The sequence below is a fragment of the Dermochelys coriacea genome, chromosome 12, assembly GCF_009764565.3.
Source record: "Dermochelys coriacea isolate rDerCor1 chromosome 12, rDerCor1.pri.v4, whole genome shotgun sequence".
In the NCBI taxonomy this organism is placed as follows: domain Eukaryota; kingdom Metazoa; phylum Chordata; order Testudines; family Dermochelyidae; genus Dermochelys; species Dermochelys coriacea.
Window position 1 is genome coordinate 38,447,875 of NC_050079.1, and position 27,516 is coordinate 38,475,390.

Sequence of the window (27,516 nt, forward strand, 5' to 3'; positions counted from 1 at the left end):
TGGTGGGATGGCAATTGTTGAAATCATGGTGGAATTCCTCAAGGGCTTCTTTTCCATGGGTCCAGATGATGAAGATGTCATCAATGTAGCGCAAGTAGAGTAGGGGCATTAGGGGAAGAGAGCTGAGGAAGCGTTGTTCTAAGTCAGCCATAAAAATGTTGGCATACTGTGGGGCCATGCGGGTACCCATAGAAGTGCCACTGATTTGAAGGTATACATTGTCCCCAAATGTGAAATAGTTATGGGTGAGGACAAAGTCACAAAGTTCAGCCACCAGGTTAGCTGTGACAGTATCGGGGATACTGTTCCTGACGGCTTGTAGCCCATCTTTGTGTGGAATGTTGGTGTAGAGGGCTTCTACATCCATAGTGGCTAGGATGGTGCCACTATGGAAATCAGTGGTGTCTCGAAGATAGCTGGGAGTGCTGGTAGCGTAGGGCCTGAGGAGGGAGTCCACATAGCCAGACAAACCTGCTGTCAGGGTACCAATGCCTGAGATGATGGGGCGTCCAGGATTTCCAGGTTTATGGATCTTGGGTAGCAGATAGAATACCCCAGGTCGAGGTTCTAGGGGTGTGTTTGTGCGGATTTGTTCTTGTGCTTTTTCAGGGAGTTTCTTGAGCAAATGCTGTAGTTTCTTTTGGTAACTCTCAGTGGGATCAGAGGGTAATGGCTTGTAGAAAGTGGTGTTGGAGAGCTGTCTAGTAGCCTCTTGTTCATATTCCGACCTATTCATGATGATGACAGCACCTCCTTTGTCAGCTTTTTTTATTATGATGTCAGAGTTGTTTCTGAGGCTGTGGATGGCATTGTGTTCTGCATGGCTGAGGTTATGGGGCAAGCGATGCTGCTTTTCCACAATTTCAGCTCGTGCACGTCGGCGGAAGCACTCTATGTAGAAGTCCAGGCTGCTGTTTCGACCTTCAGGAGAAGTCCACCCAGAATCCTTCTTTTTGTATTGTTGGTAGGAAGGTCTCTGGGGGTTAATATGTTGGTCAACAGAACGCCACTAGCCATCACCTTCAGCCCCCAACTAAAACCTCTCCAACGCATCATCAAGGATCTACAACCTATCCTGAAGGACGACCCATCACTCTCACAGATCTTGGGAGACAGGCCAGTCCTTGCTTACAGACAGCCCCCCAACCTGAAGCAAATACTCACCAGCAACCACACACCACAGAACAGAGCCACTAACCCAGGAACCTATCCTTGCAACAAAGCCCATTGCCAACTCTGTCCACATATCTATTCAGGGGACATCATCATAGGGCCTAATCACATCAGCCACACTATCAGAGGCTCGTTCACCTGCGCATCTACCAATGTGATATATGCCATCATGTGCCAGCAATGCCCCTCTGCCATGTACATTGGCCAAACTGGACAGTCTCTACGTAAAAGAATGAATGGACACAAATCAGACGTCAAGAATTATAACATTCAAAAACCAGTTGGAGAACACTTCAATCTCTCTGGTCACTCGATTACAGACCTAAGAGTGGCTATCCTTCAACAAAAAAGCTTCAAAAACAGACTCCAACGAGAGACTGCTGAATTGGAATTAATTTGCAAACTGGATACAATTAACTGAGGCTTGAATAGAGACTGGGAATGGATGAGTCATTACACAAAGTAAAACTATTTCCCCATGTTATTTCTCCCCCCCACTGTTCCTCAGATATTCTTGTTAACTGCTGGAAATAGCCTACCTTGCTTGTCACCATGAAAGGTTTTCCTCCTTCCCCCCCCTGCTGCTGGTGATGGCTTATATTAAGTGATCACTCTCCTTACAGTAAAAAGAAAAGCAGTACTTGTGGCACCTTAGAGACTAACAAATTTATTAGAGCATAAGCTTTCGTGAGCTACAGCTCACAAGCTTATGCTCTAATAAATTTGTTAGTCTCTAAGGTGCCACAAAGTACTGCTTTTCTTTTTGCGAATACAGACCAACATGGCTGCTACTCTGAAACCTCTCCTTACAGTGTGTATGATAAAACCCATTGTTTCATGTTCTCTGTGTGTGTATATATCAATCTCCCCTCTGTATTTTCCACCAAATGCATCCGATGAAGTGAGCTGTAGCTCACGAAAGCTTATGCTCTAATAAATTTGTTAGTCTCTAAGGTGCCACCAGTACTCCTTTTCTTCTCACCCTCATGGTCTCTCTCTAATATCCTGGGACTGACAAGTCTACAACACAACTGCATATAAAGAACTGCAAAACACAAAATGTGAAGGTCAGGAAATTATGAGCTATAGCAATAATACTTAAGTATGTTCAGTGTTAACAAATATGCAGTATTAAAAAAGGAACTTAGCTGACAGTTTCTTTAGGTGATGTCTAATGCTAAATGTTGAATGAAATAGTAGAGTAAATGGATATTCAAAATGTACAGTCCTACTTTCACACAGCTCAAGAGGACAATGAACCATTAAATATTCTTGTCAGTACTGCTTCTACACGGCCAAGTTCATTGTTTCAGAATTCCAATTACAATACAGTTCAGTAGAGTCTTTCAGAGTTTCACAGATCACAAAATGTTTGTCATCTGCTTACGCTCTACACATGATGAACCAGTCATTGTTAGGTAGCAATTACATTGTTTTATTGAAAGAAGTTTTGCAGAACTGAAAAAAATCTTAGTTATACAAATACACACGCAGATTCTCTTGTACTATTTTATTGTGTGTATATATATGCACTAGTTGAATATTTGCTAAAAATACAGCAGCTAAGAACTTCTTTATATCCCGTAACTAAGAATAAATGCATTTATCCCAGGAGAATACAACAAGCATAAAATATTCCATGTTACCAGATGATTCAATAAGTAAATAATAATTATGAGCATAGGATATACTCATACATATGTTAAAATACACAGTGCAATAACTGGCAAGAAAATAAGTACAGATAATGAGGAACATAAGGTTAAAAATGAAGGCTTTCAAACTTGACAGCAAATATGAATATTAAATAAGGAAAACCACTACAATGTTAGTTACATTATCAACACCTAGGATTACAGGAAAAAAAAGGTCTAACATGAATAACGAAATTCCAGTACTCTGGTAGGAAGCAGACTTTTGAGAGATCAAGATAATCTCCCATATAGGTATGCATTTCAAGGCAAGAAGAATTCTCTTTGCCAGGATTGAGGTCCAAAACAATGCAGCTCAAGTATAAGATAAGTTAGTTAATCACACACACTGAATAGTGGCCTGAGAATTCTGGAATGTAGCAAATATTTTGTTGCAAATAGTCATTCTAATATTATGAAGCCACCAAACAGCTAGGTTTTTATCAGAGTGATATTTAAATCACAATAATACTCCCTGTGCTGAGTTTGCCGTGTTACTGCGCACAAATTTAACAGTAAGACTGGACAGGTACTGCCCTGCAGTTACAATCCTCATTTCAGCCTTCCCTATCTTAATACCACTAACTCCCAAGTCATCTTTACCCTGCAGTAAATTAGTGCCACAGAAATCCCCTCTTCCACCAGTTCCCAGGGGTATAAGCTGCACATTTCCAAAAAATGCAGAAACTTTTAATTACAGCTCTATTAAATAACTGAAATGGTCATCATACAAGTCAGAACAGAATTATATATTCACACCCCTTTACACTGTGCCATCTAAAGTAAGTTAAGCCTTAAGATAACTATGTGGACATCTGTCAGACTTAATGCAGCCTTGCAAAGTCATCATGAAATGTAATTACACACTATTAGCTAACACATCAAATCATTTGCTTTTTACCATGATGCTGGAGAAATGCGGGGAAAGGCTGAAGTCCCTCTTGCTACTCCTGAAAGAACAACTCTTCCTGGGTGAACACAATTTTGCAAGGCTGATATAATCACCATACATGTAAAAAATAAAAGTCAAGCTTCTACTAATTGCATGAACATGTGACAATTTACCGTCATTTAAATATACATTCGTTCTTTGTCACAGACACACAAAACCATATGAACATGTAAACACAGATGCAGACACAATTAGTAGTGAAACTGTAACAGAAAAATCCCTGTAAAAAACTTGTTTATTGTGCTAAGAAAATATAACAAGTCTTTAATATTGAAATCTGCTTCCAGATATTTTACCCTCATCAAAGCATAGACTATTTAACTGAAATGTACCCCGACTGCAGCTTATCATCTGCATAGCTGGCATGTGCACATGTTTATGATAGATCCCGAAGAACAAAACGTATTTTGCATCTATGTATATTATGAAAGCTGTATCAACTAGTGAAATAATCTTTAAAAATCAAAAGAGAACAAGAACTTGCTAATAACTCATCAAGGAAGCTAAAATGCTTAAGTCCCAGGTACGAAATTATCTAAAACCTGCAAAATCCATTCCACTGTCAGTGACTTAAAAAAAAAAAAATTAAACCAGTAACTAGTCAAAGTAACTTAGAGAGGTGATTGTGGAGTTCCGACTTATTTCAAAACTAAATATTCACTCCGTTTTTCTACCAGAAGTAACCATTTTACAATCACTTCTCCCCACTATACCCATGTGAATATTTTAGATTAATTTAAGATACATTCAAAAATTCATGGAGGATAGGTCCATCAATGGCTGTTAGCCTCGATGGGCAGGGATGGTGTCCCTAACCTCTGTTTGCCAGAAGCTGGGAACAGGAGACAGGGAATGGATCATTTGAGGTTACCTGTTCTGTTCATTCCCTCTGGAGCACCTGGCATTGGCCACTGCCAGATGACAGGCTACTAGGCTAGATGGACCTTTGGTCTGACCCATTATGGCCGATCTTATGTTCTTAAGATTTATTTACTTAGAGAATCGTAGTCATCACTAGCCTTTAAATGTAAAAGCAGCATTATTAAGATTACAGAATACCGTAGTTAGCAATTTTTAACAGTTTAAATATCACTCCCTTACTGGGAGAGTGGCCGTGATCGGGGAAGGTATAAAAGATACCTTTCAATGACTGATTCAAAGTTACTGTCATCTTCAAACGTGGTTCCACTCTGAAAAGTAGTTGTAGGATTGGCATTGCTGAGCTTCAGGATCACTTTCAATGAATCCAGGCCAAGCATGCTCAGTTTAAAGAGCAAAATGATGCTTTTCCTAGCTTGTTTTCACTGTTGTTCTAGCAGCGTTGGTCCTAGGACACGAGAGAGACAAGGTGGATGAGGAAATATCTTTTATTGGACCAACTTCTGTTAGTGAAAGAGACACGCTTTCAAGCTACACTCCGAGTACCTTTCCCAGACCCGACGAGCAGTTCTTGTAGCTCAAAAGCATGTTTCTCACACCAACAGAAGTTGGTCGAATAAAAGATACTACCTCATCCACCTTGTCTCGCTTTTCCTAGCTGTGAGTCCAGCAAACTTCACCTCGTCTCCAAGAGTCACACTGGGATCTTTCATTTTCACGCATAATCATGCATGCAAGTTGTTCTACAGACCAAATTATGGCATCAGTTACTCCTTTCAGCCCCATGGTATTTAGATGATGCCCTCAGTGACATCTGTGCCAGCCACTGTTTTCAGTTACAGGTGACTGAAAGTTAATAAACCGTTCTGTTGATGATGCACAAGAAGGAATGGAATCCAACTCAATCCCACCTAGCTGTGGGGGCTCTGAAGGGCTAACAGATGTGAAAATGCTTCAGTGCACAAATCTTATCTGACTACACACAGGAGAGCAGATCTAGGGAACGAGAAGAGCCATTTACACACAGCTGCATTTTAGAATAGACCCACACTTTAAGGCAGAGGGGGAAATTTCATTCTCAAGGCAAAATGGCAATCAGCTAGAGGCAGGGTTAATGAAGGAAACAGGGACAACACTAAGGCACTCAAATGAACTAGGCAAAAGCCCACACTCAAAATAAACAGAGCCTCCCACCCCAAAGTGTTTTCCAATCAAATATGCAAACTTGAAACTCTGTCATAAGGCTCAAAATTTAGCATTGAAGGGCTAATGTACTGATCTCATTCACACCGAGTGACTTCAGTTATTGGAGTCTTTCCCATTTACTAGCTAAGGTCAAGATTTCTCATTTGTTCTCCAAAATGACTTAAACAAATCTACTCCATATAACTTCTGAAGTCTAAAGACAGACTTAGTTTCCATCAGAAATGAAGAGTTACTTATCCATTTGTACATAAATTTCACCCACATGATGGACATTAAACAAAGTAAAATATACAAAGTAAGTGAAACAAGATGAATACAGAGAAAACTATGGCTAGCAGAGGTAGATAAAAAAAGGCCATATGGACCATACTTTAGGATCAGCACCACATTACTCAAGAAACTGTTTTCAATCTTTACAAAGTGTATCCATTTTCTTTTTGCCTATAAGAAGCTATTTTCCCTTCCTCCCCCAAAGTAATCCTACAGTGGACATGATCTGTTATGAGAGACTTCTTTTTATGCCCCCAGTCTGCTAGTGTTGCTCTGTTGGGGTTATCAGTTTGAACAGAAGTCTTTAAGCAAAAGCATTTCATGAGATACAAACTAACCATGACATGGGATAGGGTGGTGAAACTTCACTCCCTTATTTTGCTTTAAATTCTCAAAATAACCCGATACATGCTATGAGTTATTGCTAATTGCTTTAGAAGTTTGGTAAAAAAAATAAGTATGTACTGCTACAGAAAAGCTGACCCACTGAAGGTGAAATGCCAAGCAGTAAATCCCAAATCCCTTTAAATGACTGACCATGAAATTCTATAGTGTATACACACACTACATACAGAATTTTTTAAAAATAAAGTGTCTGTTAGTAACTTTTAGATATTGTAACATGTACTGTCTCTTTTTAGGCTATCCTATAGGCTACGTTGGTGGGCATGTTCGTTGGGTCTTGTTTCAATGTTCAATAGGTGGTGGTTTTGGAAGGATGAACGGACGGTCCGATTCATCAGTGGCTGAAGCGGGCGGAAGTTGTCTACCATCCTCTTTTCTTCCTCCCCAGCTGAGGTAAAGAGCAGCATTCGAAACTCCTCAAGCTGGGAATGAAAAATGGTGAATGAGTGACTTAGCAGTCAGAAGAACAACCGGAGTAAAAGGAATACAGGATCACTCAGGTTTGGAAACTACCAGAACTCGCACTAAACTCAGATACAGAGAGATTTGGGCATTAACTTGCAGCATATCTTCACCACCTGCTGGTAAAGAACATGTTCTCAACTATATCAGTACAAGATATGAACTGCCAATCATCTGTCATCTTCAAGTGAACTACATCTTTATTCACCTTTCATTTCTTGCCAATCACAAAACAGTGACAAGTCCTGTGTATTCCTGGGTTGGATATGCACCACCTTTATATAAATCTTTCTGTACTTCATCCTTCTTAGATTACATCCTGCCTGCAACATCTGTTCTCCTAATTCAGACACACACATGTTGATGCATGGAAAACAGTAAGTTTCAGCAACAGTCACATGTGTTGCTGCTAGCTCTTAAAACCCAGGCAGCCAGCAGATGACGTTTTTAGTACTTTCTTTAAGCCCACAAGGGAATTAGTGACCTGTTCTCTGTCATAAGGGATGGGATTTTTAGGGAGAGAAAGGGAAGAGACTATACAGAAGAGTCTGAATTGAAAAAGGGAACACACTACACCTCAAATTAACATTTTCTTCTTTGTTCTGTTATACCTTGCTCTTCCTTTCAAGTCACTCTCTGTAACTCTTGCATTCCCCTTTCTGTAAAATAGACCCATATGCCCATGTATACTCCTATTCTTGACAATTTGGAATTTCTGAATTTATTGTTGGACATTAACTTCCCACGGAGTTTTTACTGGGAACTGACAGTCTTGCCATGTGTCATTGTAAAACCCTCAATAATTTGGTGAAAATCAATCAATTTGCCTTCAGTGCCTCCTAAACCAGGAGGAATTGTCAGGTCAGATCATGTGTCATTCAAATGGCACTTTTTCCCATTTTCCCTAGATCTGAAACAAATCACTTTAATTCAGAGTGGTAGCTGTGTTAGTCTGTATCAGCAGAAAGAACGAGGAGTACTTGTGGCACCTTAAGAGACGAACAAACTGTTACTCACACTTTCTTGTCAACTGTTTGAAATGGGTCATCCTGATTATCACTACAAAAGTTTTTTTTTCTCCTGCTAATAGCTGCCCACCTTAATCGACTGGTCTTGTTAAGAGTTGGTATGGCAACCCCCATTTTTTCAGGTTCTCTGGGTGTATAAAAATATATATACATCTTCCTACTGTATTTTCCACTGCATGCATCTATCTGATGAAGTGGGCTTTAGCCTACGAAAGCTTATGCTCAAATAAATTTGTTAGTCTCTAAGGTGCCACCAGTACTCCTTGTTTTTTCTGCAATCACTTTAATGCCACAATAATTTGGCCATTCTTGATTCATGTTTCCTTGGATGGGTGGAGAATACTGAAGAGTGCCAGCGAAAATTGTAATTTTAGTCTCTTGCTGCTCCTAATCTCTGTGCCTCTTCTGTCAGTTTGGAACTTCTCCACCTCTATTTCATGCCAAAGAGCAGTATTAAACTGGCAACATGAGGCACTAGAATTAACAGCAGCAGGTGATACACAGTGACAAGAACTGGATGAATGTTAGAACACTAAGTATAAATATCAACCTAAAACTGCCAAGTTCCTATTTGAGGTGGCTTGCAAATAGTCCACTTGGGGGCACCCCTTTTCTTAAAAAAAAAAAAAAAAAAAAGCTGACTGTCGCTTTAACCAACTATTAATAAAACTCTCTCAAAGAGCATTAAAAAAAGCTGATAAGCGTTGAACTCACTGCACCTTCAGCAGTCAGAAGAAACGAAAAAGCAATTAGGGACTCTCCCCCCCTTTTTTTTTTTTTTTTTTTTAATATATCCTTGGAACCTTGCACAAGGGGAAGGGAAGCAAGGATGTGTGTCACCAGTACTCTACAGAAGATTCTGGAAGTTTGTAATACAAGTGCCTGGATTCCACAAGCATGAGCACGTATAGGCAATGCTCACTGGCACAGGAAGACACTGAGGGCAAGAACTTAGCAAGACTCTTAAAAGAATTAGACATTTCTCTGGATAGTTAACGGTATCAAAATTTTTGAAGATCTATTAAATATCATGCTTAAGCCAATTTCTTAGATCAGGATGAGACCTCTTTGGGGGGCAGATTATCCCACATCTGCTACTGTGAGGTTCTTACACCTTACTCTGAAGCATCTGATGCTGGTCGCTGTCAGACACACGTTATTAGACTGGACAGACTTTGGGCCAGGTGGCAATCTCTATGTCCTTCACCTTACTGGTAAGTAACTTCTCTTTCTGTGGAGTGTTTATTTCCCCCTCTATCCCAGCAGGCAATAAACCATCTTTATTAAAAAGCAAACTATTAGCATGATAAATACCTGATTTTGATCAACTTCTATTGGTGTCTTCTTAATAATCCAGGTGACAGATTCAGTAAGTGGTGGAGTGGTCAAAGATCCATCATAGGTCCAATAATCTGGGCATGATGGCATCAAACAGGAGGGGTCAAAAAAATCAAATTCAACAATTGCATCCTAGAATCCAAGAAAATTCATGTATTAAATATTTTAACTTCTGAAAAAAAACTAGAGGATATATTTAAACAGTGATAAGATTAGGAACAATACAATTTGTTATTATTGATTAAATGCTGTCAATATTATTAATGAGCAACTGTAAAAAAAAAAAAAAAAAAAAAGTTAAGCACTTAAGTCCACTTTCAAAAGTCCTGAGTATGCTTTGACTTCAATCAAAGGTGCAGAATGCTCAGCCTTTTGGAAATCAGGCCACTTACTTGGGAACCTAAAAATAAATACCTATTTTAATAAATGTTGGCCCAAGATTATTTCAGTTTTATATGCTGAATGTGTATACACTCAGAGTTGAGCATTCTGTAGAATGTTCTTTTCAATGCACTGGAAGTTCTCTTTGAGCACTCTTGGTCAACATTTATTTAGAAGGGCTTTCATGACATAAAATTTTTTTTTTCCTCTGGAGAAAATTCTCTCTTAGAGGGTCTATTACAGGAAGAGATGAGGAGAGATTAATAAGACTGGGACTTTTCAGCTTGGAAAAGAGATGCCTCAAGGGGCATATGATAGAGGTCTATAAAATCAAGACTGGTGTGGAGAAAGTAAATAAGGAAATGTTATTTACTCCTCCTCATAACACAAGAACTGGGGGTCAGCAAATGAAATTAATAGACCATTGGTTTAAAACAAACAAAAGGAAGTATTTCTTCCCACAATGCACAGTCAACCTGTGGAACTCCTCGCCAGAGGACGTTGTGAAAGCCAAGACTATAAGAAGGGTAAAAAAAGAACTAGCTAAATTTATGGAGAATAGGTCCATTGATAGCTATTAGCCAGGAGGGGCAAGGATGGTGTCCCTAGCCTCTGTTTGATAGAAGCTGGGAGTGGGCAACAGGGGATGGATCACTTGATGATTCTCTGTTCTGTTCATTCCCTCTGGGGCACCTGGCATTGGCACTGTCGGAAGTGGTACTGTTGGACCTTTGGTCTGACCCAGTATGTCCATTCTTATGTTCTAAGAATGATTGCAAGTCATTGGTTGACATATTTTCAGTACTCTCGGAGGCAAGTCAGGCATGGGTCATCGTAGGCTCAGGTTCAAGGACATTTGCAAGAGGGACTGGAAAACTTTCAATGTTGATACTGCGAGCTGGAAAGGCACAGCTAGCAATATGCTACACTGAATCACTGCACTATATCAGGGAATCAAAGAGGTCACTGATAAAATGCGTAAACAGCGCAGAGCAAAGAACCAATCCCTGCAGGACCCCACTGGAAACACACCCACTTAATAAAATCACCCTTAATATCAGCTTCCTGACTGTGAAAGCAGTGGCTGCAGAGACTTCAAAGTTATGTTCAAATAAGAAATCCTGACTGTAGGCTTTGATTAACAAATGTACACAGTAGAAAAATAACGCATACCAGAAAATCTAATATCGCACACAGTAACCACTGACTGTCTCTCTTTATAGCACTGAGTGATTCTCTGAAAAAATTGGCTTTTAGTTATCATGTGAACATTTTTTAGTAGTTTGGCTTTGTATCAGAGGTCCTCAGCCTTCAGGTAAGGAAAATACTAAGCATGTGTCATGCCCCTCTGGAAAGATACAGTCTACATGCTTTTCTTGACTCAGGCAAATTGGAAAGTGATCACATAAAATCTGAAAGGGTAGTGATTTTCTCTACTTGAATCCAACAACTTTCCCTGTAGTTTCAAAATGCCCTAACCTCAGTCCAGTCCCCAACCCACACACATCAATGACAGTAATAAAGAGTTTATTAATGCCTTGATACTTTCAAAATATTCTGTATGTTGATAAACTCACTAACAATAAGGATAGTGACATGCAGTGGAATATTTAAACATTTCATTTAAAAATATGTATTACCTTGTGTTTAACTGCTGGTAACGCATCTACTAACTTCTGTAGTCCTGCATGATGAGCTCCCAGCTGCATTACACAGATATAAATGTGTAAGTCATCAAGAACACATTACAGAAATACCCACCATAAGAAGTTTAATAAAAAAAAGTATATATGTTTTATCTGGTTTAATTTTTAAATATTATATATAAAATGCATCCATACAGATGCAGTAACAGTTTACCTTCAAAAATACTCCTATGACAACCAAACCATTATTCTCCATGATAGCTTCTTCAAAGCTTGTGGATGTGACAGGATTCCAGTGTACTAAATGCAGCTGAAATACAAGTGAATGACAATTTCACACACATACACAAGACAGACAAATAGAATCAAAACAAATGCAGTTTCTCCTGGTCTTTGTCCTACATTTGACCCTTGTCAATCTGAGATGTATAGCAGCTACCTTAAAAATCAAAAGCCACACAATGGGAAACAAAAAATATACTTGAAACTAATATTTGTTTCTTTAGCTGCTTTTTTTAAAAAAAGAACTAACCTCAGCCTTTGCATTTCACAGAAGACTGATTTGGTTTGTGGGTGACAGATTACAAGAGTCAGAGTAGCAGCCGTGTTAGTCTGTATTCTCAAAAAGAAAAGGAGTACTTGTGGCACCTTAGAGACTAACAAATTTATTAGAGCATAAGCTTTCGTGAGCTACAGCTCACTTCATCCGATGAAGTGAGCTGTAGCTCACGAAAGCTTATGCTCTAATAAATTTGTTAGTCTCTAAGGTGCCACAAGTACTCCTTTTCTTTTTGAGATTACAAGAGTGTTATTCAAAGGTGCAGAAGGAGTTAGCTGCATTAGGCACCTAGCTCCCCTTTGTGCCTTTAAAAATCAAATGGAAAAATTTCCTTCATTATAAGAAAGAGAGGAGAGATATAGAACAGACAGCTCTCCTAGGGTTAAATCCACCCCAGCCGAAGAGCCAGCCCAGCACAAGACCTATCTGCACAACTTTAAAGTGCCACATAAGCCTTCTCAGTAAGAAACTTAAGTAGTGATACCACTTGTGCTAACTGTCTACATGGAGGTTAATTTGACATCTTATTCACAGCCTAGTTTTTAATAAATCTCAAATTACCAAACAAGTAAGTCGACCCCACAATGGCATCATCAACTGGGGGGGAAGAAAGAGGAGGAAAGAACCATTATCAAGTCCATCTCCATTTTCGTTGAATAAAAAGAAAAATTATTTTCACATCAGTCACACTTTCCTCTCTGAGCCTAATGGGTATTTTCTCCCCAAGTCCCACCTCCTTTATTCACTGCTCTCTAATCTTAAGGCTTATCTAGACTAGAAAGCTGCTTGAACTATGCTGATATAGTTAAAGCAGCAAAACACCTCCTCCCCCCATGGTGGATCCAGTTATACTAGTATAAAAATGGCGTTTACACCAGTTTGTAGGATGCTGGCCTGCCCGCTCATCACAGGAATGACAGGCCCTTCCAAATAAGAACATTCAATACAATTATCCCTTCCCCACTAACCCATGATCTCCTGAAGGATCCTTACTACGCCCTGTGATGCTCTGTACCTCTCGGGAACACCCTACACCCCCATGTTCATCTTTATAAAATGATTGTGTGGTATCCAATGAAAAGTTTGTCATGTTGGGTGTCTTTGGAAGGCTCATAATGCACTGAGCATGGTTGTTAAATTATTGTTAGTTATGTTATAATTTCATGTATATAGTTATGAGGCTGAAAATGTATCCTCATGGCTTAAAGTAAGCCCATGCAAAAACTCTCCAAGAACAGAGATGGAGTTCACACCTCATCAGGGGATGGATGGGACAAACCCAGCCCAGCCTCAAAGGCTCATGCAGCAACAAAAGAATCTATTAGATCCTGGAGGGAGTCATCCCCTTCCTTTGGTCAGTTTGAAACTGCAATGAGGTAATGCTCACCTGACTCTGAAGGGGGCAGGGGAGGGAAGGGGGGCAAAGCCATGAGGGAAGGAAAGGGCATGATAAAAGGGAGAGACATTTTGCCATGCTCTCTCTCTTCCGCCTACATCTACAGACACCACCACCACCAAGCAACTGAACCACTGATCAAAGGGGACAGCCTGGCTGAAGAGCATCTAGCCAGCCTGTGGTGAGAAGCATCTAAGTTTGTAAGGACATTGGAAGTGTTAAGATCAGCTTAGAATGCGTTTTGCTTTTATTTCATTTGACCAAATCTGACTTGTTATGCTTTGACTTATAATCACTTAAATCTACCTTTATAGTTAATAAATCAGTTTGTTTATTCTACCTGAAGCAGTGCATTTGGTTTGCAGTGTGTCAGAGACTCCCCTTGGGAGAACAAGCTTGGTACATAACAATTTCTTTGTTAAATTGACAAACTTATATAAGTCTGCAGCGTCCAGTGGGCATAATTGGACACTGCAAGATGGAGGTTCCTAGGGTTGTTTCTGGGACTGGAGCTATTGGCTAGTGTCATTCGCTTGCAAGTAGCAGGGAGCAGCTTACATGCCAGATGAATCCGTGACTTCTGTGACCTCCATGACAAATTTGCAGCCTTAGTTATAGATTGTTCCAGTCTGACAAGCCAAATAATCTCTACCAGTGTAAAGCACCCTTACACAAAGTATAAATACATCCACAACAGAGTTCATACCAGTATAACCATCGGTTAAAAAATATCACTCTCAACCATCATAGTTAAATCAGTATAGCTTTTCTAGTGTAGACCAGGTCTTAATCTCATCCCCTCTGTTTTCTCTTCTACCCTTACTCTCTTTTAGTGGAAATACCATTTGGGCAGAGACACAGTCCTTCCATCCCAAGCAGCATGGACAGTAACAGCAGGGAGATTTTGCTGCATGCCAAGCGCTCATTCTGTGGGTTTCATTGTCTGCATTCAAAGAGTGCCATATACTAGAAAAAAAAGTGTTACTGGAATTTTCATTCAAGTAGCCAACAACCAATTTTAGGACCATGTGCTTTTCTGGAATGTATGGCAGCTCTCGGCTTATTAATGGGACAATGGCTGAACTTTGCTGCTAACTAGGACTGACCGTTACTGGTAAGCAGCAGTTCTGTACATTGACCACAGCTCCGTACTAGCTTTCTAGCCAGGATTAAGGTTGGAATCACTGAGTTCTAGCCTCCTCCTTGTGCAAATATCAGATAGGAGTACTGTTCAGCATTCCTCCACATACCTCTGCTGGGTAGACTTTGCTGTCAACCATGTGCTCTGAACCCCATTCATTTATAGCTCCCCAGTGGAAGTGGAACTGCTTAAGCCTGTAATGATTTTCCAAGGGTCCTCCCATAATTACTAAAAAAGAAAAAAAAAAAAAAAACAGAAAAACAGTTACATATAGCTGATAACTGATTTAGAACTGCCTCTGTGACATGTGAAAATAATACAGCTTTCTTCTCTCCTTGCATTGTATTTACCCAGGAAAGCTCAGATGCACCAACTGCTTTACAGTGATGTTTTCCCCTTGGCTAATTTTACAGTTCAGTTCACTAAAGCATCTAAACAAAAATTGCTTGGGGCAAGTGTGAGACTTTAATTAGCCCACAGATGAACCCAAGCTAAAGTTAATTTATGACCTCCCATTTTATACAGTAAACAAAGCTTCCTCAGCCAACTCCCTGCAAGGGAAAGAATCTTTACAAGTTCAACCAGGATTTGTCTGGCAGAGTCATGATGGCTATACATAACACCTTCTCTGAGCAAGTGCATCAGAAGTGCTTCACTAGGTTTTCACTGAATATTTACATCATCAGGATTCAAAGACAAAAATAGTCTATCTATGACATGATCAGTGAAACCTGGAATTGTAGGAGATACTGGAATTTCTCAGGTGATAATACAAACCATCAATATCCTCCAAATTCTTATACCAATACAATTAGTACATTTTGGCAAACATACAATTTTAAATGTTACAGAAGTTTAGAAAACGTGATTCTGCAAGAACTGTGACTGACAATTTTAGAGCATCAGTCCAATATTAAACTATTTCCAAAATGCCTATAAATATGCTGATATTTTGTATGTTGAAAACAATTTGGGTGCTGATCAGGAAGTATCTAAACACTATCTGCATATGTGCAAAAATCCAAAGCTTGTAGAAGTTAGACTGTATTATTTACAAGTGATATTTTGAATTAGCCTAGGTCACAACTGAATGTAATTCTTCTTAGTCTCATATTTATTAAATTATTAAAATAGCAACTCATAATTTAGTTTAAGTAGGCAATAGACTTTTTGTAATTGGTATACTCACCAAAACTCAAATTATGTATCTAGTTTTGAATTAACTCCTGATGTTTACCTTTTTTCCTGGTGGGAATGATTCACTGGGTCACTCCAGATTAAAACACAGGATCCTCCTGATTCTAAATCCCTTTTTGCTAGTCACTAGATCATAGCATCTTCTAAATTACTGGTACCAATTACATCTAAAGGACTATTAATTAACATGATTATGTGCTTTACAAACTGATTTACTGATGTTAAATACATAGTACATAATAACTATTTTATATCAAACCACTATATAGATTAATTAATCCTAACCTCACTCTTGGAAGGACGGGAATTAATTCTTTCCAGAGGAGGAGAAAACTAAGGTAGAGGGATTTAAGCGAGCACCACGATGCCATATCATCCACTGACCTCAGTTGGAGTCATGAAAGTTCAGGATTTTTGAGAACTTTAGGCAAGTCGCTAAAGACAGAGCCGCTGAGCATCAGAACTTGGATTAGAACTCAGCCATTCTTGGCTTTTAGTTCCATGTCCAGTCCACTAGACAATGTTGCTTTTCCAGCCATAGTTAAACCAGCCTAACATCTTGGCCTTGGCCCTCCAGAGTAGGTGTACTCATTTCTCAGAGCAAAATGCAAGACTCCCCCAGCAACCTTTCTATACGCAGGGGGAAGCAACTCTAGAGGTCAGAGTACAGACCAGGAGTCACATGACTCATTTGTGCCAAAGACTGGCTATATGACCTCTGGCAAGTCACTTGTCCTCTCTGCTGCTCAGTTTCTTCATGTGCATGCTGACACTTGCTCACCTTTATACACCACTGGGATCAGGGGGAATAAAAGGACTATGGTCTTGATCCTCCAGCATGGAAGCCAATGGGAATTTTGTCACTGACTTCAATGGTTAGTACGATCAGACCCTATATAATACAAGGTGTTATTACTAACAGAGATAGTGATTTGTTCACCTCCTGGCTAAAAGAAAGACACTTGAAAATAGCTGATGGAGCCATGTCTTTTTAAGAAGAATTTCATGCATTTGCCTCAAACTTCCACTCACACTGTAAAATCCTAATTATTTGTTAGAGGAGCAGTATACCACCAAGATGTACAACTTGACATTTAACTCATCCAACACCCCAAGGCTAGTTATCTCAGCTATTTCTTTGCATCAGTGAAAAACTGAACATTAGTTTTAAAATACATTAAAGCTTTCTCTCAGTTTTTTTAAAGAGGTTCAGAGGAGACAGTAAAGCACAGTAAGTATAATGAGAGAGCACGGGGGGGGAGGGAATTAAGACCCCACTCCTATAATGACCTCCACACCTGATCCTATTTGTACATGTGCATCCGTGAGTACTTAGACTCATGTGAATAGCCCCATTCACCTACACAGGTTTACCCACATGAATAAAGTTACTCACAAGCATGCCTATTTGCAAAAATCAGACCCTTATGATGGACATAATAGATAAAGATAAAGATAACAAACAGGGTTTACAATCCCTTTCCAGTCACTGACACTTTTTTGGTTTTTCATGGCCTACAACAATGCTGATTGGTTTCACAACACCACACTTTAAAGGGACTCCCTCTTTTTTTTTTTTTTTTTTTTTTTAAAAGCAGCAGCAGCTTGTCTGAAACTTTTTTTTAAACCTAGAAAGACAAGGTGGATGAGATATCTTTTACTAGACCAACTTCTGTTGGTGAGAGAGACAAACTTTCAAGCTTACACAGAGCTGTTCTTTAAACTGACAGGTTTCAGAGTTGCAGCCATGTTAGTCTGTATTCGCAAAAAGAAAAGGAGGACTTGTGGCACCTTAGAGACTAACAAATTTATTTGAGCATAAGCTTTCGTGAGCTACAGCTCATTTCATCGGATGCATTCAGTGGAAAATACAGTGGGGAGATTTATATACATAGAGAACATGGAACAATGGGTCTTACCGTACAGACTGTAATGAGAGTGATCAGGAAAGCTATTACCAGCAGGAGGGCGGGGTCGAGACCTTTTGTACTGATAATCAAGGTGGGCCAATTCCAGCAGTTGACAAGAACGTCTAAGAAACAGTGGGGGGTGGGGCAGGGAATAAACAAGGGGAAATAGTTTTACTTTGTGTAATCACCATCCACTCCCAGTCTCTATTCAAGCCTAAGTTAATTGTATCCAGTTTGCAAATTAATTCCAATTCAGCAGTCTCTCGTTGGAGTCTGTTTTTGAAGCTTTTTTGTTGAAGGATAGCCACTCTTAGGTCTGTAATCGAGTGACCAGAGAGATTGAAGTGTTCTCCAACTGGTTTTTGAATATTATAATTCTCGATGTCTGATTTGTGTCCATTTATTCTTTTACGTAGAGACTGTCCAGTTTGGCCAATGTACATGGCAGAGGGGCATTGCTGGCATAGGATGGCATATATCACATTGGTAGATGCGCAGGTGAACGAGCCTCTGATAGTGTGGCTGATGTGATTAGGCCCTAAGATGGTGTCCCCTGAATAGATATGTGGACACAATTGGCAACGGTCTTTGTTGCAAGGATAGGTTCCTGGGTTAGTGGTTCTATTGTGTGGTGTGTGGTTGCTGGTGAGTATTTGCTTCAGCTTGGGGGATATCTGTCTGTGGCTGAACTTTGTGACTTTGTCCTCACCCATAACTATTTCATATTTGGGGACAATGTATACCTTCAAATCAGCGGCACTGCTATGGGTACCCGCATGGCCCCACAGTATGCCAACATTTTTATGGCTGACTTAGAACAACGCTTCCTCAGCTCTCGTCCCCAATGCCCCTACTCTACTTGCGCTACATTGACGACATCATCATCTGGACCCATGGAAAAGAAGCCCTTGAAGAATTCCACCATGATTTCAACAATTTCCATCCCACCATCAACCTCAGCCTGGACCAGTCCACACAAGAGATCCACTTCCTGGACACTACGGTGCTAATAAGCAATGGTCACATAAACACCACCCTATACCGGAAACCTACTGACCACTATTCCTACCTACATGCCTCTAGCTTTCATCCAGACCACACCACACGATCCATTGTCTACAGCCAAGCTCTATGATACCACCGCATTTGCTCCAACCCCTCAGACAGAGACAAACACCTACAAGATCTCTATCATGCATTCCTTCAACTACAATACCCACCTGCTGAAGTGAAGAAACAGATTGACAGAGCCAGAAGAGTACCCAGAAGTCACCTACTACAGGACAGGCCCAACAAAGAAAATAACAGAACGCCACTAGCCATCACCTTCAGCCCCCAACTAAAACCCCTCCAATGCATCATCGAGGATCTACAACCTATCCTGGAGGACGACCCATCTCTCTCACAGATCTTGGGAAACAGGCCAGTCCTTGCTTACAGACCGCCGCCCAACCTGAAGCAAATACTCACCTGTGTAAGTGCAACTGTGTCCACATATCTAGTCAGGGGACACAATCGTAGGGCCTAATCACATCAGCCAGACTATCAGAGGCTCGTTCACCTGCGCATCTACCAATGTGATATATGCCATATATATCCTGTGCCAGCAATGCCCCTCTGCCATGTACATTGGCCAAACTGGACAGTCTCTAAGTAAAAGAATAAATGGACACAAATCAGACATCGAGAATTATAATATTCAAAAACCAGTCGGAGAACACTTCAATCTCTTTGGTCACTCGATTACAGACCTAAAAGTTGCAATTCTTCAACAAAAAAACTTCAAAACTACACTCCAACGAGAGACTGCTGAATTGGAATTCATTCGCAAACTGGATACAATTAACTGAGGCTTGAATAGAGACTGGGAGTGGATGGGTCATTACACAAAGTAAAACTTTCCCCTTGTTTATTCCCTGCCCCACCCCCCACTGTTCCTCAGACGTTCTTGTCAACTGCTGGAAATGGCCCACCTTGATTATCACTACAAAAGGTTCCCTCCCTCCCCCTGCTCTCCTGCTGGTAATAGCTCATCTTAAATGATCACTCTCGTTATAGTGTGTAAGGTAACAAACATTTTTCATGTTCTCTATGTATATAAATCTGCCCACTGTATTTTCCACTCAATGCATCCGATGAAGTGAGCTGTAGCTCACGAAAGCTTATGCTCAAATACATTTGTTAGTCTCCAAGGTGCCACAAGTCCTCCTTTTCTTTCTTTAAACCGAGTAATGTTACAAGTCCATTTCCATCCAATAGATGGCAGTGGTGCATATAAATAACAAGTACATTACATACTTTTCCCACACTCTTCCCCCCCACCGCCAACTTCTCTTCATTCTCCTGTTCTGCTTGGCTATAGCACCCAATGGCAGAGTTAGTCTCCTCTTTTGCAAGAGGCATGTTTTTGTCTCAGCTCAGGAATTCAGCATTTCCGTTTACCTTGGACATGCCCTTCTCTTTTCATCATTTTTTATTTTTCTTCCACATTTTCAATCTTATTTTTCAACTCCATTGCATTTGTATCCATGTTGCTCTCACCTCTCTCTCTCTCTATTGCAGCTGAAAGATAGAAGCTGGGAGGAAGACAAAGCAGAAAGAGAAACCAAAGATAGAGGAGGAATAAGAGAGTGAAAAGCAGACTGTGGGGGAAAGAGGGAGAGAAGTTTAGAAAGCTGAAAGGTATATAAAAGAAAATCTGCCCAAGTAAAAGCAGAACAGGCTTAGAGTTTTCATGCACAAAGTACAGTACAATAGGATAGATAATCAACTTGTGCTGCATCTAAATAGTGCAATTATCCTAGACTGCTCCACTGTAACTAGAACACTAATAGAATTACACACTATACCGTAAAAACATGAACGCGCTACAGTGTGATTTCCTTGTTCAATGTAGACCTGGATGATGGATTAATGTACAACAATATTACATTAGTGAAATAGTGACATGGGTTGTTGTAACTTCAAAGAGGAATCTGGAAAGACACAGGGGTTTCAGAAATGGTGTGTAGAAGTTGTAGCAAATGAGGTCTACACATGAAGTAGTTACATGACATGCACTGCAATTTGGCCAGTAGGAGATGTTTTAGTATGCACAATCAGTTTGGGAGTGACTTTAGGATATTCTGTTCCCAAAGACAGAAAAAAGGGAGTGATCGTCATCAAACGACATGAGGTCGTAACACTTGCAAATCTCTGCTAATAGGAACAGAAGTGCAATGCACAAATGTTTATGACAATAAGGAGGGGCAAACAGGTGCATGACACTCAATTTTGAGGGGAAAATGATGGCTCAGAATGACTGGATAAATAGAATTCCCACACTTTCCTCCATCAGGAGATCTGTTTCTGTGCTTGTAATAAGTGAGAACAGGGACAGTCTCCACTTCAACATCTGAATCCCAACACTGCAAAAAAGCTTTCTGTAATGCTATTATTTGGGCAAATGTTGAAGTTGCTCATGAGCAGCTTCAGGACTTGTAAATCTTCCTTTTCTTGTTAACTTCTTGGGGAATCCAGCGTTCAAAGAACCTACAATAATGGATCTTTTTTTATAAGATTGTTTTCTCAATCCCCCTCCAAACATCAGCCAAAAAAAGTGTTGGTATCATAGAAATAAGATGTTTACGAATATAACACTGGACACCATCCCCAGAGTTTTTCTGATAGAAGTATTAAAAGTGTGAACCTCCTAAGCTAGAGATGTTCACAAGCATTTTCTGCCTGCCCCACAAAAGAGTCAAGCCTTTCCTGCACTGCATAAATACTCATCCCAGATCACCTGTGATTCTAATTGGGAAGGTCTGAACTCATCCAACTCTAAATATTATCTTTCCACACTGACAATTTGGATAATTACAGTGAATCAAATGCTATCCAATATCTGGGACCAACTGCTACTACTTAACAGTTGTTATTAAGTATTCTATTCATACCTAATTGTAATAGAAAACTGCACTAATATGCTTTTGTCAAGTAAATTTTAAGAGGATCAACCATCAAAAACCTTCAGTTTAGCAGGAATATCTTGAATTTAAACTCACTTGAATTTTCAGTCCAAATTTAAAAATGTATCTTGCAGAGATAAAGCATTTAGCTACTATCTATTGGTAAAGCTTGGAGATTTTTTTTTAAAGCAACTTGATCACATGTATTTGCTTACCACATTATCAAATCAGCATTATTTATTTTCCTCAAGAGTTTACTCAGATTAAATAGTTCTAACAGAACAATGTATTCTTCAAAAAGGAACATGAGCCTTGCTGGCTGATTATCACAAAGAGATAAACAGCCGGATTATTTCATTAATGTTTAATTCCAGAATTACAATTTTAAAATCAAGTACATTCATGCAAGCACTAGCTAAAAAATGAGATAAAATCAAAAGGAAGGACATAAAGGCTTGTGCAATAAGCGCAGAAGGTTTGCACAAGGCACAACTGAAGCCCTTAATACAGGGCAGAACCAATGCATTGTGATACTGATTACAATGAATCCTTGCTTAGAGAGAAGCTATTCTGTAAAAAGGGTAGAAAAGGCACCTTCTTTAGAAGAGGGTTATACTCTAAGTTGGTTTTCAGCCTTTGTTTTCTGATTCTTACTGAGACAGACAGACCTTACAGTATGGCATGGACAGGATTTTTCAGCAGCAGACAGAAACAACACATGAACCTGATCTTGTTGCACTCCTTACCTGATTTGTCTCTGGAATCGTCAAATTCAACCTGGAATGAGTACCCATTATTCCAGATATAGAGACATGTGTCTGGGTCATAGTGGATTTTCAGGGGCTTCAGGTGAGGGTCGTAAACACTGTCTCTCCACTGGATGTTGATTGGAGACTGCCGAGTGCCCCCAGAAACTGAAAACTCGCTCTGCCAAAGCGGATGCACTAAAAGCAGAACCCAGAATCAGTCTCTAATGTGTTGTACAGAATTTGACAGAACGTTAGACCTTTTTGGCAACAGGAAGTGCCTCAGAATAGCATTTTCAAAGGCTAGATTCACATCAGCTGGTCTACAAGAAAAGAAAGAAAACAGTATATTCCACTTGCATGACTCAGATTTACCCAGGGAAGTGTAGTAACTTGCTTCATAGCTGTATCTGTCACAATAATAAAGCTATTCAAACCAATTTTGTTTTCTCTCATTTGTCAGGGATAAATTTTTCCTCAATTGTCAATAAATTTACATAGGTCTTCTGTTTCGCTACTTAACCTATATAGAGCTGTGTCATGCCACTTTATTTTTGCTTATGTGTAGGCATGGCAGGATTCAATTTTAATTTAGAACTATCAATAAAATGTGGATTTCAGGGGACACACTGAAAACAACAACAAAAGTCAGTCAGTAACAATCAGCATACCTGCAGGGATCAGGTATCACCCCCATGCAGGGAGTCCTCTGTAGCCCTGCTGACACAGAAGTGAGTGAGCAGATCCATGAAAGCAGAACTACAGAGCTATGCTGCCTCAGGGCCGGTAACACCCATTCCTTGCAGGGATAAAATGTGGGGGAGGGCTGTGTTTGGCCTGGCCCAGTGGAGCAGAGACCCCTGGTCTGGACAGCATGGAGGATGAGCCCCCAGTTGTGGGAGAGGCCATCTTGATGCTGAACAGTTCCTGCCAGGGGATGGCTCCCAAACTCCCAGCTGGTGGGTGAGCGAGGCGGTGACACCCTATCCCTACAGGCACAAGGTGAGGGGAAGGCTGTGATCCTGGCCTGGTGAAGCATTGATTCCCCAAGCCAGAACTGCAAGGAGTAATCAGCGTCGTCATTGTCCCTGGGAGTGGGGAAGGCCACCCTGCTGCTGAATGCCTCAGTCCCCAGGCAGGAACCATTGAACAAAGGGGTGGCCCCGTGGCCAGCGAATCCTCCTCCCTGCGGTCCTGGCCAGAGGTTTCTACTATCCCCCACACCTTGTGCCTGTATGGATCTTGTGTCAGTCACCAGGCCCGCGGCCAGGCAGAAAGCCCTCACCAGGTCTGCAATCACCATCCAGAAGCGTGGAGCCAACTCTAGGCAGGAACTCTTCAGCAGCAGGTTGACCTCCCCTGCAGCCACGGCTTGTCATCCTCCTTACCGTCCTGCCCAGGGTCACTGCTCTGCCAGGCCAGGACTTCTGCAGCCTCCCCCACACTTCGTGCCTCAGTGTTTTGGGTCTCTCCGCTGCACAGGGAGCCCCCTGCAGCCCCATGGTCAGCAATGCACTACCCCATCCCCCACAACTGTAAAAATAAAGTTAAAAATGGAAAAAAAAATTAAAAATTGAAAAAAACATCACAATTAGAAAAAAAAATTGAATTCTGCCAAGCCTACTTACATACCAGTATGACCAACTGATATCAACTCAGCTCCAGAGGCAGGACGGACAGATGGGGGGACGGACGGACAGACAGAGGGTCTCGGGGCAGGACGGACAGACGGGGGGACGGACAGAGACAGACGGGGGGGTCTCAGGGCAGGACGGACAGAAGGAGCCCCACTAACTGCCTAGGCAGATCAACTCACAGGATCGGGACCTACGCATGTACTCAATTTCTGGAGAATCAGATTCAACTCATGCAAGGAAATGAGAATCAGGAGGCTGACAAACTGCCTGCATCTGGGAAGTCGTGGATGCTAAATGACTGAAGGACAGCGGTTCTCATAATCGGTGGACTCCTGTAGGTCCACCGACAAATTTCTGGTCATCTACCAATTGGTCTGAAAATTAACCATACAAATCTTGGAGGTGAGATGGGCTCAGCTACTTTATTTAAAAAATGGTACAGATTTACCATCCTTATTTTCTTTTATGTGAAAGGAAAGCTTAAATATTGTAACAGACCATTCACGTGACAGCTGACTAAACTGTTTCCCCTCCAGCCCCTCAACAAGAACCTGGGCTCACTGAAGGTCATTGCTCCTGAGGAAGCTTGCAGCGCTGCAGCTCACTTATACGTCTGCCACTCCCCAATCAGGACCTCACCTCTAGAGCAGGGGTTCTCAAACTGGGGGTTGGGACCCCTCAGAGGGTTGCGAGGTTATTACATGGGGGGGGGGGTCATGAGCGGTCACCCTCCACCCCAAACCCTGCTTTGCCTCCAGCATTTATAATGGTGTTAAATATATTAAAAAGTGTTTTTAATGTATAAGGGGAGGGTCTCACTCAGAGACTTGCTGTGTGAAAGGGGTCACCAGTACAAAAGTCTGAGAACCCCTGCCTAGAGGAAATGCACACATTTCTCTCCTATTATTGTTAACACTGTTTCTGGACACTGTAATCAGGAAAAAGAAAAGGAGGACTTGTGGCACCTTAGAGACTAAGAAATTTATTTGAGCATAAGCTTTCGTGAGCTGCAGCTCACTTCATCGGATGCTCAAATAAATTTGTTAGTCTCTAAGGTACCACAAGTCCTCCTTTTCTTTTTGTGGATACAGACTTACAGGGCTGCCACTATGAAACCTGTAATGAGGAAAGTGTAATTAACAAGCTGCTGTAAATCTCAGCCATTTCCATGTAACTTTTGAAGAACAGTCAGTCTATCAAAAAATGTGGAAGTTCAAAAATGTGAATTTAAAGTTAAACAGAGACAGAAAAAGTGGTGATGTTAAAACAGACCAATTCTGCAAGAGGAGAAGAATGTTGTTTACAAGGGGGCTGAGCCTATGGCTGCATCAGCCCAGGATTTCATGGGGGAGCGAGAGACCTGCAGGAGGGGAGGCTGAACGCATCCACTCTGGGTGTAGGGCCATGCTGGGTGTGCAGGGTGCCCTGGAGCCCCCAAGGGAGGGTGCAGGGTGCCCAGGGGAGGGGTTGGGGCACGGGGGCCGCCCTGGAGCCCCCAAAGGAGGATGCAGGGTGCCCAGGGGAGAGGACGGGATGCCCTGGAGCCCCCAAGGGAGGGTGCAGGGTGCCTGGGGGGGTCAGGGCGTGGGGGCCGCCCTGGAGCCCCCAAGGGAGGGTGCAGGGTGCCTGGGGGGGTCGGGGCGTGGGGGCCGCCCTGGAGCCCCCAAGGGAGGATGCAGGGTGCCTGGGGGGGGTCGCGGCGTGGGGGCCACCCTGGAGCCCCCAAGGGAGGGGTCGGGGGCCGCCCTGAAGCCCCCAAGGGAGGGTGCAGGGTGCCCAGGGGAGGGGTTGGGGCACGGGGGCCGCCCTGGAGCCCCCAAAGGAGGATGCAGGGTGCCCAGGGGAGAGGACGGGATGCCCTGGAGCCCCCAGGGGAGGGTGCAGGGAGCCGGGGGGGGTCGGGGCGCGGGGGCCGCCCGGGGCAGAGCGGTGCTGGGGGCCTGGAGGTTTCCCGGGGCTAACAAGTGCTGGGGGCCCCCTAGGGAGCGGCGGCGCAGGATGCCTGGGGGTCAGCGGGGAGCGGGCGCAGGCTGCGTCGGGGCAGGCCGAGGGGGACTCACGGGCGTCGCGGAGGCGGTAGGAGGAGCAGGCGGCCAGGCTGCAGGGTCTCGCCCCCCGCGGCTCGGGGCAGGGGGCGGCGGGCGGGCGGAGGCGCGGGGCCGAGGCCGCCAGGGCCCTTCGCAGCAGCGGCAGCGGCGGGGGCATCTCCGCGGGGGGACAGCGCCGCGTCCGCCCTGCGCCAATCCCGGCCCCGCCGCCGGCTCCTCGGGGCCCGCCCGCCGGGCTGCCGGGGGCGGGGCCGGGGCCGGGGGCGGAGCTGGCAGCCCCGGGGCCCTGGGTGCGAGCTTGGCGCCCCTCTGGCCTTGTGCTTAGGGGGGCTGCGCCCCGCGATGCCTCCCCGCCTTGGCTTGGCCTGGCCGGAGATTGTCCCTGTGTCTGGCCGGGCCCGGCCCTCGCCCTCCCATTGTCCGTCCTGCCCCGACACCCCCCGTCTGTCCGTCCGTCCCCCCGTCTGTCCGTCCTGCCCCGAGACCCTCCGTCTGTCCTGCCCCGAGACCCCCCGTCTGTCCATCCCCCCATCTGTCCGTCCTGCCCCGAGACCCCCCGTCTGTCCTGCCCCGAGACCCCCCGTCTGTCCGTCCGTCCCCCCGTCTGTCCGTCCTGCCCCGAGACCCTCCGTCTGTCCTGCCCCGACACCCCCCATCTGTCCGTCCGTCCCCCCGTCTGTCCTTCCTGCCCCGAGACCCCCCGTCTGTCCGTCCGTCCCCCCGTCTGTCCGTCCTGCCCCGAGACCCCCCGTCTGTCCTGCCCCGAGACCCCCCGTCTGTCCGTCCGTCCCCCCGTCTGTCCTGCCCCGAGACCCCCCGTCTGTCCGTCCGTCCCCCCGTCTGTCCGTCCTGCCCCGAGACCCTCCGTCTGTCCTTCCTGCCCCGAGACCCCCCGTCTGTCCATCCCCCCATCTGTCCGTCCTGCCCCGAGACCCCCCGTCTGTCCGTCCCCCCGTCTGTCCTGCCCCGAGACCCCCCGTCTGTCCGTCCGTCCCCCCGTCTGTCCGTCCTGCCCCGAGACCCTCCGTCTGTCCTGCCCCGACACCCCCCATCTGTCCGTCCGTCCCCCCGTCTGTCCTTCCTGCCCCGAGACCCCCCGTCTGTCCGTCCGTCCCCCCGTCTGTCCGTCCTGCCCCGAGACCCCCCGTCTGTCCATCCCCCCATCTGTCCGTCCTGCCCCGAGACCCCCCGTCTGTCCTGCCCCGAGACCCCCCGTCTGTCCGTCCGTCCCCCCGTCTGTCCTGCCCCGAGACCCCCCGTCTGTCCGTCCGTCCCCCGTCTGTCCGTCCTGCCCCGAGACCCTCCGTCTGTCCTTCCTGCCCCGAGACCCCCCGTCTGTCCATCCCCCCATCTGTCCGTCCTGCCCCGAGACCCCCCGTCTGTCCGTCCCCCCGTCTGTCCTGCCCCGAGACCCCCCGTCTGTCCGTCCGTCCCCCCGTCTGTCCGTCCTGCCCCGAGACCCTCCGTCTGTCCTGCCCCGACACCCCCCATCTGTCCGTCCGTC

The 27,516-nt window shown here is 43.5% G+C and overlaps 1 protein-coding gene across 1 annotated transcript; it reads right to left on the reverse strand.

Annotated features, from left to right (window-relative positions):
- Positions 1-2,668: 2,668 nt before the first annotated feature.
- On the reverse strand, positions 2,669-26,237 carry CA5A (carbonic anhydrase 5A). The gene is made up of 7 exons (XM_038368287.2): positions 26,025-26,237; positions 22,328-22,525; positions 14,637-14,755; positions 11,646-11,741; positions 11,426-11,488; positions 9,381-9,536; positions 2,669-6,998 (listed from the first exon to the last, which is right to left on the reverse strand). Exons 1-7 carry the CDS (start codon positions 26,167-26,169, stop codon positions 6,819-6,821), a joined length of 957 nt encoding a protein of 318 aa, XP_038224215.1. The 5' UTR covers positions 26,170-26,237; the 3' UTR covers positions 2,669-6,818.
- Between the last annotated feature and the right edge of the window lie 1,279 nt (positions 26,238-27,516).

What these genes read in the sequence shown, in the direction of transcription:
- CA5A (XM_038368287.2), bottom strand. Translation starts at nt 26,169, where the DNA reads ATGCCCCCGCCGCTGCCGCTGCTGCGAAGGGCCCTGGCGGCCTCGGCC. An exon ending in CTACCGCCTCCGCGACGCCC is followed by an intron (nt 22,526 to 26,024) that starts GTGAGTCCCCCT and finishes TTCTGCTTTTAG; the next exon opens with TGCATCCGCTTTGGCAGAGC. An exon ending in TAGAAGTTGATCAAAATCAG is followed by an intron (nt 6,999 to 9,380) that starts GTATTTATCATG and finishes TTTCATTCCCAG; the next exon opens with CTTGAGGAGTTTCGAATGCT.